Below are 14,676 nucleotides of genomic sequence, written 5' to 3' on the forward strand. Positions count from 1 at the left end.
CAACGTGCAGAGATTAATGAATGCCTGCTATTAGCCATGTGTGTGTGTGTACAGGTGGCGGCGCCATCTTGACGCCCACACACACATTTCTAGCAAGTCATGACATTATCAGTTTACAAGAGCCAAACAAATGGAAGGCATCCAACTCCACTAAAAAGTGCTTTACTGGAGTTTTGCCACGGAATGCCATTTGGCATTTCTATTTCTGTGTACAAGTCAATGTTGACCTATTCATGTTAATATTTCATCAGAAATGCGATAGCGTAGCCCGAAGTGTGCGTCAGCTTCACAGATAAGTCTTTAAGTAGAACATTCCGACCAAAAACAAAAAAAAAAAGAGTCATGTCTTCATATAATGTTCGTTTTACTGATTGATTTCTGCAACATACAATGTGTGTAGTTTTAAGGGGGGGGGCAACAGGGTGAGTTACACGAGGGGGTGGTGGGGGGTAAACAAAAAGAGCTTCAGCAGCAAATATCAGAGCCACTCAAATGAGTGGCGGGGGGGAGCTGTCTCGTAAAAGGCACAGGTGGGCTTGTTTCTGAAATTGAGGACAGTGCACATACGGTTTGTCGGCAAAACCTCGAGGCCAAGGAAAGAGAAATAAAATGCGTTGAAAGACTGGTGGGAATTGAGCGAAGTGGATCGAACCAAGCGACAAACTGCGTATACAAAAATAACATTTAAAACAATTTACAAAAAAAAAAAAGCCACATTATTATTATTGTCATTAACATGATTATTACAATCTTAAATGGGCCGACAGGCTGCTTTTTTTGTCAACCAGTTAAAATATTATTTTTTGGGGGGGGCAAAAAGTAAAAACCCAAAAAAACCAATAGGCAGCTAGAAATAATTTACACTTTTTTGTGTAGAGTTGACGAATTTTCTTACATCTTCTGTTTAAACGGAAAGAAAACCCGAAATAAAATAGATCGCAACTCAGCTGTACAGTTTTGGATCTTTCGAAAAGCAAAAAAAATATATATATAAAAACTATGAAACATTGTATATCCTGTAATAGACGTTGCGACAAAACAATGAAGGTCCTTGTGGGTCCGATTTGAGCTCGTTCTGGTGTCAGTCAACTGCCGCAAGAGTATCGCATGTGCAAAGTCGTTCACCTGACGGCCTCCCCCAGGGGGCGATGAAGAAGAGACAAGCAGCAGAAAATGAAGCAAGCGAAAAAAGTAACACCGACGCATGATTGGAAAGCTGAGGAGGACTGCGCTTGACGGTCTTCTTCGAGAGACAGACTAAGGCCGGCTCATGGTCCCAGCACTGAGAACCCGAGTCTCCAAGCGTAGTTGTTTGGGCCTTAAATACTTCAACGGCTACTTTTGTTCTTTCTTAACAACTTATTAGGACCAAACCACACATCACTCTGGGACTCGGGTTTAAAAACATCGTAGGACTATTGTCCAAAGTACTGCAGCTAAAAGGCAAACCATGACAGAGGGGAGACACAAGGGTATGTCCCCGTTTTTCTTCTTCTACGCTCATCGTGGGTAACGTAGCATCAGCAGAACAGAACGTGAGGGGAGAGTGAAGAGGGAGGCGGGGAGACTACCCAGGAGGTTGCGTCACGGTTGAGATTATCTCACTTCGCTTTGAAGATTGTTGCTGATTCAGTAGAAGGGCACCTTCTAGTCAAGTGTTGCTTTCAAGGAGAACATCGAATAAGAAGGGCTTCCATTTGGTCAAAGAGGAAAACGTCTCCAGCTCAGAGAGAAGATGGCGCTCCTTATTTGCGCTTATTTAGGCTTCGGACTAACCGGGGGAAGAAGCAGACGGCTCCCACGTCAGCGTCTTGAAACATCCGCCGGCGGCCAGCCAAACGGACGAGCCTCTCGAGAAGAAGGGGACGGGGGTGAAGGAGAGGGGGGGGGGCTCCGACTTGCAAAAACGCACAGCCGGCAGGGTGGCATCTTAGAAGCTTGCTTTGGGACCACCCCGGGGTGAGATCTTGGCCCGTCTCCAGAGGGAGGACATTGTTGTGGACAGAGCGGTCCGTCGTGTCCACTCCAGGGGGGCATTGTTAAGGGCCTTTGGGCGCAATGCAGCAGTTATCGAACCCTGGAGACAAAGAGGACCAACCACAAGGCTAAGAAAACCAAGAGAGGTCCGAAACAGGGCTGAACCATTTTAAAAAGTAGCTTAAGTATCACAAGTTGGTATCGGAGGCCTCCGAGTGTACCCGATACCTAAGAATGATTGAACTGCCGACTGAACAAAAAAACAACAAAAAGAAAAAACAGACTTACCCACTCAGGTCTGCCTTGGCTGTTGCGGCGGCCGAAGACTGAGTATCGGCTGCAGAGGTCTTCTCGACACACTCGGACATATCTACAACACAAAAAAGCAAATGTTTAATTTTGTACTGCAGTCAAACAATAACTTTTGGTGCTTCATTACAGGGGACTCACCTTTGTGTGACCCACTCCACTCAGCTGAGGCGGGTGTCCTAACATCCAGAGGGTCTGGCGGAGAGAAAACAGGCATTCAAAAAAACTTTTTATTTTTCAAAAAAAACGAACTCATTCAAACTTTGTATGTGTACTCTTGCAAGCTCTTTGGAAACAAATTCATTCATGCTGACTCAATGCCTGCCCTTCACTGTCCTACATCATTCCCTTGCACGAGGGACAAGAGCGCCCTCTGTTGTACAACTGTATAAACTTCACTTGAGTGGGGGATGACGTATTTTGATTTTTCCTGCCATCATCCAGGAGGCGTCTGGGTGAGCGTCCTCCCCCAGCGAGGCAAACGCACCTGTGGCCAGTATGAAGGACTCGGGGGTCCTCTCTGGGAGGGGGGGAGGGGAGTCGTCACTGTCCCAGCTGTCTGGGTTAAAAGGGTCACAGGTCAAATAAGAGGCAAGGTTACAAAAAAAAAAAAAAAAAAAATTCAATCTGGATGGATTGATTGGGGAAGCAATCGGTGCGGCAAAACAAGCAGCCACCAGCCGTGTGCTTGACACAAAGCAGAAATCAGCAGAGCGCCACCCGTCCAAAAGCACAACCATCGTGTGACGCGTCATGGAAACAACGCTCCAGAAAAAAGCCAAGCAGAAAAACAACACACCCGGGACCACTTTGAGAAATGCCATGGACATAAATCTGCGTCTGGTGGGTTTAAATACGGGAACTACTCGAGGCGAGCATGAAGATGTTTGAGGTCACTCAACACTTTTAGTCAACCCAAGAGTGATGGACATCATGCAGCCTCGGCAGCAAAACACTCAACGCGTGTCCAAAAGCATTCCTAAGTGTGTCCCAGTCCGACACACTCCGTGATTCTCCGTTGCAATTGCATAACCGCAACACGCCACCGCAATCCCAAACGTGTTTCACATGCGCTATTGAACCTTCACCATTCAACATGCGACCACCACACACACACACACACACACACTTCTGGCACACACTTTCTTAACCCACATTGACCCAGAAAGTATGCGAGGATTACGGGGGCAATTTTCTGTGCTTTGCTCAACTTGTGTCAGCGGGTTGCTAAGTGCAGTGCGAAACAGGCCCCCGATGGTGAAATACAGACCGGCGGTCGCCGTACTTGCTGTGGCTGCGGCGGGTGACGAGGAGCTCTGCCCGGCGATGGACATGGGCGACACCTTCCGCACGGGCTGGTGATCTCCAAAGTTAAGGGACGTGACCGTCGCCGTGGAAATACTGGTGCGATGGCTCTCCCGGCACGCCGCCATCTCCCCGTCGCCCTCTTCGTCCGAGTTGTCCGAGTGGAGCGGGTTGGTGAAGCTCAGCGCAGTCCGAACCGGCGTGGACGAGGAGGAGGACGAGGAGGAGGAGAGGTGCGAAGAAGAGGAGGAGGAAGGGGCGACGCGATCGGAGGACGACGAAGACGAGGAGGTCTTGGGGAAAGGTTTTTCGGGGCTGGCGCAGGCATGAGTCCACGCCGCGTGACTGGCCTTCGGCTCCGCCCGCTCCCCGCCGTCGCTCGTTACCGGGAGATGGTTGGGTCTGGCGAGGACGCCGCCTTCTGCGTGGCTCTCCCCGCATCCCCCCGCTCCGCCCTCCGTGCCGGAGTCCTCGGACAGCGAGGAGCTGGACGTGAGCAGGGACTGTCCGGAGCGGGCCTTGAAGGCGTGGCACCTCTGCAGCGGGCTCCCGCTGTTGGCCGAGCCGCCGCCCGCTCCGGCCGCCGCTCCCATAGAGGCGCAAGTGTCGAAACTGCGAGGTCCTTCCTGCAAAGGCACCTTTTTGATCTCGATGCTGAGCTTCCTCTCCACGCGTGGCGCGCCGCCGCAGTCGGCCGCCGGGGATATGGGCAAGGAAGGGGTCCCGCTCAGGCCCGATTCCGTCATTGCTGTTGCCGCAGACAGTTTGTTGTTGTAGTTTTCATTCAGATCCAGATTGGACATCTGCTGCTTTTGACAGAGCAGATTATGGTCATTTGGCTCGGCCGGACTGCTCTGCGGCTTCTTCACACTTGCTTCGGACAGGTTCTTCTCCATCTCCGTGCCTTTATTCTGGAAAGAAAGAAGCAAAGGCATGACATTTTGCGGGTTGTAGGCACAAAGTAAATAAATAGCTTGTCATTTACCTGAGTGAGGTTCTGTTGCGCGCTGGCCAGGACGTGGATGACAGGCTTGGGATGGTAGCGGTCGTTGTCTTGGCGGACGTTGGTGACGGTGGGGAAAGCCGACGGGGGCGACGGGGTCAGTATGGGGGGCACGGGGTGAGGCTCGGGGGGCTGCAGGATCTCCTCTTTCACGTCGCCTTCCACCTGAGCACTAAAGTCACAAGAACAAGCTTGACTTTATTTTTCCGCCACTAGAGGGCCCAAATCGCAGAGAACATTTCCCGACCGGATTTTCTGTGCAATCCAAATTGCCCCGCCGAGCCCCGTCAAAATGCGATTTGAAATTTCCGAGAAAGCCAACGGAAGAAGCGGGAGCAGATTGTTTGTGTGCATGTGAGCGACGCGTTTTCTGACAGCACGTGAACATTGTTGACAGGAAGTTGAGGTTGCCACCCCTGAGCCGACGCATTCACTTACGTGTTTGCTGAAACGTCAATTTTCTTTGCTTTGACAACTTTGCAGACAAAAGGGCACGTGGGTTATTTTCTCCAGATTTAATTTGGATCCCACTTCATGGATTATTTCTTTAACCGATGAGACGGAGCAAGTTTCCGTGCGAGCGCGCAGGGGCTTCTCGGAAATGATTTCAAATGCCTTTTGACTTGATTAAGAGGAATTAACGACTCTCCTCCGCAGGGAGATCAGATTGCACGCCATCTTTATTTACTGTCCTGCTTCGGCACTCTTCATTGCAGTCGTTCGAGTGGCGACACTAACTTCTTTTCAGATAAACAAAAAAAAAAAAAAATGGTTCGCTCGGACCAACTTGAAAATTGTCTTCCTTGGCTGAGCAAATAAAAGAGATGATTCCCACCACTGGACCGGATTGTTTCCATGGGGATATGAATTATTAAAAAAAGCAAGAGTTTATCCAAGACATTTGTCCTTTCGATATGATGAAACTTTTATGATATGCTGAGGGGCTAAAAAAGAGCAAACGCAAATAAGACAGGCCAAAAAACCAAACACGAGTAGGATTTGCTTTACGTGTTAGGTATGCAAATGAGCTTTTGAATAAAGCACATTTTGGGGTGTGTCTGACTCGCTAGCGGTGACCTTGACGTTCAAGCGCTGAGTGAGTGTGTGTGTGTGTGTGTGTGCCGACTATAAAAATAGCAACTTGGATGGTCTTAGGAGGCTTAAAACACGCAGTGAGTATTTAGGCAGCGGAAGGATGAATTTGTGGGAAACGTCTCCATATATATTCCCATATTAATTGACAGTGTCGCGATTTCGCGGCATTTTTTAACGGCACGTTTGCGGCTTTGGGTTGGAGCGCTTTGAAAAAAACTTTTGCGTTCTCATCAAGCGTCTTCGGTCAAATACAAAAGATGGGGGTGGAAGAAAGAGCCAGACATAATTTTTATGCGCATTTCTTTTAGCGTCCTTGGGTGTTAACGTGTTCATTTCCCCGGCGGCGGTAATAAAAGCATATCTGTCTATAGGTACGTGCATTCATCATGGGCGAGGCTGCCCTTTCTGCGCGTGGCTCGTAAAAGCCAACGAGAATCAGGAGGACCAAGCGGCGAGGAGAAAGTGGAGCGCAATCCCTGCCGGGGCCGTACGGCGAAATTAAAATTGAGAAGGGGAGTGAAACGGCGAGACGAGCGAGTCCCGCTCAGCAGGGGAGCGCGCCAATACACTTATGGCAAAGATAAGTCAAGTGTTTGGAAAAAAACCTGCCAGCCACATTCGAGTTGCAGACCATTGCAAAAGATCAGCGGGAAGCAGAGTACAGGAGAAAGTTTTTTTTTTTTTTTCTTTTTCAAAGGACAGAAAAAGCGTCTCACCTGCGTATACGAGGTGGTTTGGGAGGAGGCGTGTCCCATCGTTCATCATCCGACTGGTGGCTCGCTTTGTCGGGGCTGCTTTCATCCTGCTTTTTAAAAAAAAAAAAGAAAAAAGAAAAATGTGAGCCGCATAATGCACCTCTGTGGGTGTTTGTGCCGCTAAACAATAGCCGTGACTCAGCCGCTAAAGGCGTGAGTCAATAATGGCCGCTGAAAATGTTTGGAGAAGCAGTTAAGCACAAGATAATAACACACTTGTTGCCCTGATGACATTTCACGCCCCAATCTTCTATAATGACTAACAATAATTAGATAACAATAATTGTGACTCTTAAACGCTGTTTCCGGGCGAGGACAATTTCTAATCATGTGTCTGAACTTGGGTCGCACGACAAGGAAGATGAACGAGTGGCGACAAGCAGCTTGTTAGCAGTTATGTGGGCCGAAGGAGGACGGCGAGGACTAAAAAAAACCCGACGAGAGCAAAAAAAGTTCTTTTTGATTAAAGTCCTCCGAGGCTCCACAACTCTGAGAGTTTTCTGGAGGCCAACTTTGACACGCTGCCTCCCATGTGACTCATTATTTGTGTTTTTGTTTCGCTTCCATTGTGCTACTAGGCGACATGTGTGTTGACACGGCGTGCGCCTCCTACCATGACGTCGTGGATCTGCACGTTTGTGGGGCTCTCCAGGAGCTGCAGTTGCTTCTGGAAGAGCTGCGCTATCGCTCTGTGGACCAACTCGTACTGCTCCTGGGGAGGAGGTGGGCGCAAAGGAGAGACAACAAATCAATAAAAAGCAAAAGTTTTGGGCACTGCAAAGGACAGAGCAATGAAACAAGCACTGGCAGATGAACGCTAACCTCATTACTCCCCCTGAGTGAGGCAGGAAGTCTACGCCGGGCTTTTTTTTTTTCTCTTTAAATTTCATTACCGGCTTCCTGGAAACTGCTTCGCTTTGTGTGAAGCATAATATTTTGATTCAGACGAGAGGTACGAACACAAATATACGGCGGATATGAAATCTCAAAAGGTGTCATTGCGAATAGAGAATAAAAAAAAGAAAGAAAAATAGTTGATGAAATGGCGAACAAACCTTTGTCTGAACAGCCGAGTGTCGCTGCGTCCTCATTTCTTGGATCAAGCGGAAAACGTTGAAATCTTCTGGAATTTTCTTAAGGGACACACAATGTAAAAAAAAAAAAAAGGTTATTTGGACATTAAAGACAAAGCCGAAAGTATTTGGATTTGCAGCTACCCCGGCTTTGAGGAGGTTCCACGTGTAGTCAATGGCGCAGATGGCTCCTGTCCTCCCGCAGCCGGCACTGAACAGAGGAACAAAAAAAAAAAATCATACAAATGAGCTGAGATGAGCACCTTTTTCGCGTACTCGCTGTATCGCACCTGCAGTGCACACATATGGGGACGTCATCGTTCTCTTGGTATTCCCTCATGAGTCCGATCATGTCCAAGATGGAGTCAAACGAGGAAGGGACGTCGTGATCGGGCCAGTTGATGTAATGGAACTGCGTTATCCTGCGCGTTTCCTGCGGAGAAGACGCGACGGCTCGTGATTGCCTTCCGCTTCGTGTTTGAGCGCAAACTTACATTTTCGTACTCCACCACCAGAGAGCGGATGGAGTAGTCGGTCCTGGCCTGCTCCGATTCCTGAAAGGCAACGAGAGCGTTGACAAAAAGCTCGAGCGACGCCCATGAGAAGAAAATGTGAGAAAGGCTCCGCCTCCTCGCACAGCTGCAGATTTATCTACTCACGCAGGAGATTCTGAAAGGGCCGAAACTCACGGGCTCCCCGAACAGCGGGAAATACCGCTCGCATTTTTTCTGAGGAGAGAAGAGCGGGAGAGTTTGCCGAATCGTGCTGCTTTTAATCTTCGCAGAGAATTCTTAAAAATGACAAAGCTGAGCAAAAATTTGATAGAAGTCTTATTAAAGTTGAAAAAAAAAAAAAAATAGGCTCACCCTTCCCATCTCAAACTCACGACAGGCCATCACAATGACCTGCAGGGACACAGAGAGGACGTATTAGGACGGGCACTGGCTCACATCTGCGAGTTCTCAGCTTAATCGCAGCAAACACGGGACCCATCTGCTCCGTCCCATCTCAGCTATATGAAATATTTATCCGCTACTTATACAATTAGCAGCCTTTTTCAATTATTGATAACAAAGTGGATGTCTTCCGAATCCGGTGGATCAGCCAGACCGAGAATGGAAATTGTAGCGGAGTCCAAGTGATGACTTTGTTTTCGTTTTTGTCTTTGCGACAACTCACAGCCACGTTGTATTCCCAGTTCATCCTCCAGAAGTCGATCACGGTGTTGGGGAGGGGGCCCTGAGTTGCTATGTAGGCCTCCGGGCCATCCATGCCCTGGGAAGAAAAAAAAAACATCAATCATCAGAAGATACCACCCCAAAGTTTTTTTTAAAAATCTTCACACCTTGATAAAATTGGCATTGATGTAATCTGTATCCTGATTGGTCGTTTTGAACGTCAGCTTCACCCGAGTGTGATCAACTGAGGAGAGAGAGGAAGGACATGGTTTGAAAAGGCAGAAAAAGTATCACCAGGCGGGACTTACATGGCAGTATGTCCTTGTATCGGTTCTTCTTGATGTTTTCTTCTCGCTCGCCAATGTTGGTGGGGTAAATCTTTTCCGTGCGGTACTTGGTGGAAAGCCGCCGCAGACGCTGTAAAGGAACAAAACAACACGAAGACACCGAGGTTGAATATTTCCTCATTTAAAGCTCCTTGTGGTTGACGTATTGAGGAAGACATGTTGAAAGAGGAGCACGACAGTCACATGATAATAAACCAATTCAACACGCAAACAAGCAAAATTGCTTTTATTCCAAAATGATGTATAACGGGGTCACAGGGCACACACGAACTTCACATCCACGACGACGCTGGCTACCGTCTGCAGAGGCCCTGCTTCTAATTACTCGTACTTCCTGTTACATAAAGTGCACATGTGTACCCGGACAAATAATAGAGGACGCCTGGAGGGCGGAAAAGGAAGAATAAAGCGGAGGGGAGTCGGACCGTCGCTTGAGCCAACCGACCGGCACAAAAGATCAACAAGGAAAGATGCTCTTGCTAACAAAGCTAACTGCATTCATGATTGCGTGACACACTTTGGTGAATGGGAGACGAAGAAACGAGGGTCTGTGAAATGACAAGATGCGCCTTCCTGGCATCCAATCAGAGAGCAGCGAAGCACGTTTTCCTGCGCGCACACACACAAACGCGCAGAGGCAGGGCGTTTCCCGCCTCCACAGACCCCCGCCAGGGTGAGTCACCGGCGTTCACAGACACATTACTTGGGTCGAAAATAACTTGCGGATGCCAGGGCCGTTACTGCTGCCGACATAATAACTATGTGATTAAAAAAAGAAAAGAAAAAAAAAAAGGCCATTAGCAGCTAAGCGAATTGGCTGAACAGAAAAAGGTAAAGCCGCTCGGAGATGCTGCCGCCGAGCTAACCTACTTTCTGTCTCCTGGCTGAATAAGCATGGGCGTACTTGCTGAATAATTCAAACATTTAGACGCTTTTTCTCTTTCTGCAGTTCAGCCGTGAGCGCTGATTGGCAGAGCATGTGTTCTTCCTGCATATGGATAGTGCGTACTGGTTGTGTTTGTGTTGGTCAGGAAGTGGGGGTGCCGAGCTGCTGCATCACTCTTGACGGTCAACTTTCAACGCCACGGTAAAATAGGTCAGCACTTACAAAAACTGGCATGCAGGCAAAGATGCACTGGGAGAGCACCGAGAACTTTGGAGTCACATCCCATGAAAGTAAATTTAGGTCAGTGGAGCACCGTCGCGTCCGCTCCTTTAATTAGCCACCGGCCGGTGTTTCCTTTTTTTTTTTCCTCAGTGTCTGTCACTCTTCATTTTCAAGTCGCCCGATAGAATTCCCGCGGCTCCTCCGTTACGCAAAACAAACCGTTCGTCGCCATTGTTCCCCCCCCACCGGCCGCAGGAAGCAGATGCGGACCGAGCGCACGTAATCCCGATCATCCGCTTGCGCATCGTTTCGAGATAGTCGCAGGGCAGAAAACGGCGACCTGCTGACCTTGCGCTCGTAGGCCGTGGCCTTTTTTTTGTCGGGGCCTTCGTCGTGACATCTGTCACTTTTGTGAGGCGGTAATCAATGTTCTAACTTTCACCCGAGTGTGTGGTCTGGGTCAGCTAACTTTTGTCGAGCTACCTCGGCGAGCGGAAATACGCCTCGGCTTCTCTTGTGAGAAGAAGCCAGCTCCCGGGGCAGAAGGCCTGTTTTTTTGAGTTAAGCCCAACGAGGGGGCGGCTTCCAGAAGAAACGGGAAGGTGTTTTCACAGTAACGTGAGGTAAAAGCGCAGGAGCGACACCCCCCTGCCGTGTCACCCTAAACCAAAAAGCAAGCTAATGAAACATCCACACGTCACGTCGGCAGATTCCGTTTTAACGAGATGACAAAACTCCTTCGGCAGCCTGCGGGAGTCTCCGCTTTTTAACCTGAGAGGCTCGAACATCTTGAAAACATCCACAGACCGTGGGTGGGAAGAAAAAAAAGCTTCAGTCGGTATTTCACAAAAAAAAAAAAAGTAGCGCCCGACAAATTAGACTTAGTCTTCATATAGATGTTAAATCGCACATGGAGAGCAATCAAATCAATTTAACACATGTCGGCTTTTATATGCAATTTGGGACCCGGCACCTTGCACGCATATATTTTGATTTGATGTTTCCCTCCAGGCAAAATTGCATCTTTTGCATTCGTAGCGCTGACAGTAAAGGGGCAACTCGGCGTCTGCTTCGGGCTTTCCGTTCACCTCATGAGTCACCGATGTTCTCGCGGAAAAACATACACGCTGCCAGGACGTGCTGATGAGCCCAGAAGAAAATAGGTTTGACATTCAAAAAAAAAAAAAAAAAGCACTCTGCCTGAATATTTCGGATTCTCCCGCAGTTTGGCCAACCATATAATCTGCGACTGGATGACGTAGCAAGCGCACTGTCATTATGTCAGTGCTTCTCAAATAGTGGGGCGCGCCCCCCTTGGGGGGCGCGGTGCTATTCCTGGGGGGGCGCGTGTGACCCTGGGGAACAGGCTTTTTTTTTGGCAGTACTAGAATAAAGTGTAATTGCGCGTTTACTACAGCAGGGGGCAGTGGCGCTCTCATTGTTACTTCTGTCACGTTTGCGACAGTGCAACATTTTACGACTTACAAGACAAGTTAGGATAGTCACGGTGGGGAGGGGGGGCGCGAATAGTTTTCTTCTTGCTAGGGGGGGGCGTAACAGAAAATAATTGAGAAGCACTGCATTATGTGTATAAAACACACTCTATATATAAGTAACAATAGGTGGTTAAAGTGCAAGTTATTTTGCAGCGGGCCTAACCAACTACGTTTTCTAGTCAACGGGCTGCTCTCGGATGAATAATTAAAGACGAACAGCGCACAATGTTGCCAGATGAGAGCAAAGTCAGCCAGAGGCCTCGGATTAATATTTAGCACGCGGGCTCCAATTCAAACGTTTTCTCGCCTGTAACGAATGTTGGGGGTCATGCGAGGGGCCAGACGAGTGATTGTAAGGTCAATATCATCTTTGTAGCTTCAGCGATCAATTTTGATAACAGAATTCGCAATTTTGGAACATTGTGATGTAGGAAATTTGAGATTTAGAAAGTATCGGATCTCGCTATTGGTGCGCATGGACGTGACATCACCACATGCTACTGAGCAATAGCCAACATTGCAAATGCTACTTCCCTAAAGTCTCTGTCTAGTGTTTGAGCAATACCTGAGGTCAACTTGAAACGCATATTTACCGGACAGAAGTCCAAAACAACCGAACGCGTGTTGATATTTCGCCACTTTTTTTTTTTAAAAGAGGTTTGACAAAAGTGTGTCCAAAAGGCAATGACGCAACGATTTAAAAGGCGGCATATAATGTTATGAAATAAACGCAAGAAAGAATGTTGCAAGCTCCGGCAAGCAAGCAGCTTCCATAAAGTTCACGGGAGGGTGTGTGTGTTTGTGCGTAATGTGTGTGGGCCCAACGCCTCCATCCCAATCAGTACGTCACGATCAAACAAGTGCTCAATACAAAATATGATGCAATATAAGCTTGGTGACTAACATTAGATCTCAAACATTTGCAACGCGTTGCTAGGAGCTACAAGCTAACCTCCAATTAGAAGGTGCAATACCTTTCTAGTTGATGGGAAAATGGGCTAGAGCAGAAAGACCCCCCTTCCATCAAGGGCAAAGGAGCCAGAGCATCACTAAGGATCTATGTGTGCACGTGTCTAAAGAAAAATCTAAATGTAGCATATGTAGTCACTGTTAAACTGCTTTAATGAAGATCTTAGGAATAGGGAACACATATCAATTAGTATTTCGTCGGTTCATTAGTATACGTTTGTGTCTATGGTGAACAGAAGCTAGCTTCTAACAGGAAGTAAAGAGCCACCATAACAACTGCACTAACAAGCTATGCTAATAAATAAGCTATTCAGTATAATGACTGTGTATTAGCCAAAGCGTGACGTCAATGCAGAAGGTTCGGTTGCTTAATTGTACGAAAGTGGAACCGGCGGCGTGTCTGAGGCTAGGCCGACGTGTGAAGCCTGGAAATGGGAGGAATGGGACAGCGGGGCAGGGCGGTCGTCCCTTTGCCTTCTGCGGGACAGAGCGGACCGGGACACGGGGTGCGATCAAAGCACGGAGGGCTTCTACGTGAGCTAACGAGCTAGCTGTCGATCATTTTGCACCCACCATAAAGTCGCTGCCGAAGTTGTCCTCTCCCCTGTCGTCGTCCCCCTCCGTCATGGCTTTCACGCCCTGGATAAACTTTCTCAGGATGCCGGCTTGGTCCATCATGCTTGTGGGCGCTTTCTATTAAAAACAACCTCCCTGAAGTAGCAGAGGAGGCGAAAAAAAAAAAAAGCAACGAAAAAAAAAAGACAAAAGGAAGTGGGGGGGTTGGTGGGGGAATAAATAAAAAATAAATATGCTTCACGGATCCTCCCAAGGAGTCATCGTCGGTTCACAAGCCTTCCTCGTCTTCTTTTCTTTTTTTTAAATTATCGCCCCATGTTGTCTCGCCTTCTTTCTTCTTTGCTGTTTTCACAATGCTTGACAGTAGTCGGAGGAAAATGCAGCAGCGACCGGGGTTCCGCCACAACGGTGAAGTTTATTACCACAGCGTCACACAAGCTATGCAAACTTCCTTGTAGATGTGTTTTTTTCCTCCAAGAAAGCAATTAGACTTTAAAAAGAGAAAGAGATCCGGTTCGGGTAAGTCTATCTATCCACCCCTCCCTGTCTAGCTCGATTTCCACATTCACTGCTGCTCGTTACTTGCTACTGGGGAATATCCGGACGCGGCTAGCCAACGAGAAAGAGAACCCGCCCCTTCCAAGATAATTCACTCTGCTGATTGGCGGCAGCGGATAAATGTTGGGATGTCATTGGCCAACACGAATGTCTCTCTGTGTAAAGGACGATTCTGATTGGATAGAACACCAGTCTGTCGTTTCGACGCGGTTTGGCACGTCATCATTTTGAATTTTATTTTTTTTTATTACACGCATATTGGATAACAGTACCGCAATAGGATTATGTATTTTTTGATGAATTAAAAACGCTCGGAAAGTGTGTATTTTGGTAACAGTCACAATTCTCCTACCAGATGCCACAATACGTGATCAAGAATAAGGGAGCAGGTTAATCCCGTCCATAGTTCTAAAATCAAAAGCAAACACTCAAATAATCCAGTCAAGCAGCCATTACGGGATTTTAATCCCCACCACCAAAGATGTTGGGATGTGTGGCTCGATATTACGTGAAGGCCGGAATTAAAACGCAGATTAACGGGTCAAATGTCGACTCTGGATTAAAACATCTCCAGAAATAACTTGTAACAAATACATCGCTAACAGCCAGTCTTTTTTTTCTCAACTATTTAGTAAATCAGTTTGACAAGTGAACGTGACCTTTGTCTGTTCTGGATTATGGCAACAGTAGTTACAAACTGAAAACAAATTACCGTGAGAAAGTTGTGCCAGTAACACTAACGCACTTGTTATCCTCACACCCAAAAAACTCTTTCTGAAGCATGACATCATCCCAACGCAGTTTACTTTCTCTGACTAACCCCCTCAATTCACACGTAACGTAAAATTTATTTCTTCCCTCCACACTCGAGTGGAAACAAATCAAAAAGCAAGACAACAGGCGATGGTGTGTGCGTGTGTTCTAGCA

At 47.7% G+C, this 14,676-nt stretch overlaps 1 protein-coding gene across 5 annotated transcripts; it reads right to left on the reverse strand.

The window, feature by feature from the left end:
• Nucleotides 1-146: 146 nt before the first annotated feature.
• Nucleotides 147-13,791, reverse strand: LOC133145118 (tyrosine-protein phosphatase non-receptor type 12-like). 5 transcript variants are annotated; one of them, XM_061268248.1, is made up of 18 exons: nucleotides 13,189-13,791; nucleotides 9,004-9,112; nucleotides 8,863-8,939; nucleotides 8,697-8,792; nucleotides 8,384-8,422; nucleotides 8,177-8,245; nucleotides 8,012-8,071; nucleotides 7,808-7,950; nucleotides 7,662-7,728; nucleotides 7,500-7,577; nucleotides 7,058-7,156; nucleotides 6,406-6,491; nucleotides 4,577-4,766; nucleotides 3,572-4,502; nucleotides 2,774-2,845; nucleotides 2,428-2,481; nucleotides 2,266-2,347; nucleotides 147-2,077 (listed from the first exon to the last, which is right to left on the reverse strand). In XM_061268248.1, exons 1-18 carry the CDS (start codon nucleotides 13,291-13,293, stop codon nucleotides 2,068-2,070), a joined length of 2,367 nt encoding a protein of 788 aa, XP_061124232.1. In that variant the 5' UTR covers nucleotides 13,294-13,791; the 3' UTR covers nucleotides 147-2,067. The 5 variants fall into 5 exon arrangements, with proteins under 5 accessions (XP_061124232.1, XP_061124231.1, XP_061124234.1 ...); XM_061268247.1 differs by having other exon boundaries at nucleotides 6,406-6,494; XM_061268250.1 differs by lacking the exon at nucleotides 2,774-2,845 and having other exon boundaries at nucleotides 3,557-4,502; nucleotides 6,406-6,494.
• Between the last annotated feature and the right edge of the window lie 885 nt (nucleotides 13,792-14,676).

This window comes from Syngnathus typhle, linkage group LG21, assembly GCF_033458585.1.
Source record: "Syngnathus typhle isolate RoL2023-S1 ecotype Sweden linkage group LG21, RoL_Styp_1.0, whole genome shotgun sequence".
In the NCBI taxonomy this organism is placed as follows: Eukaryota; Metazoa; Chordata; class Actinopteri; order Syngnathiformes; family Syngnathidae; genus Syngnathus; species Syngnathus typhle.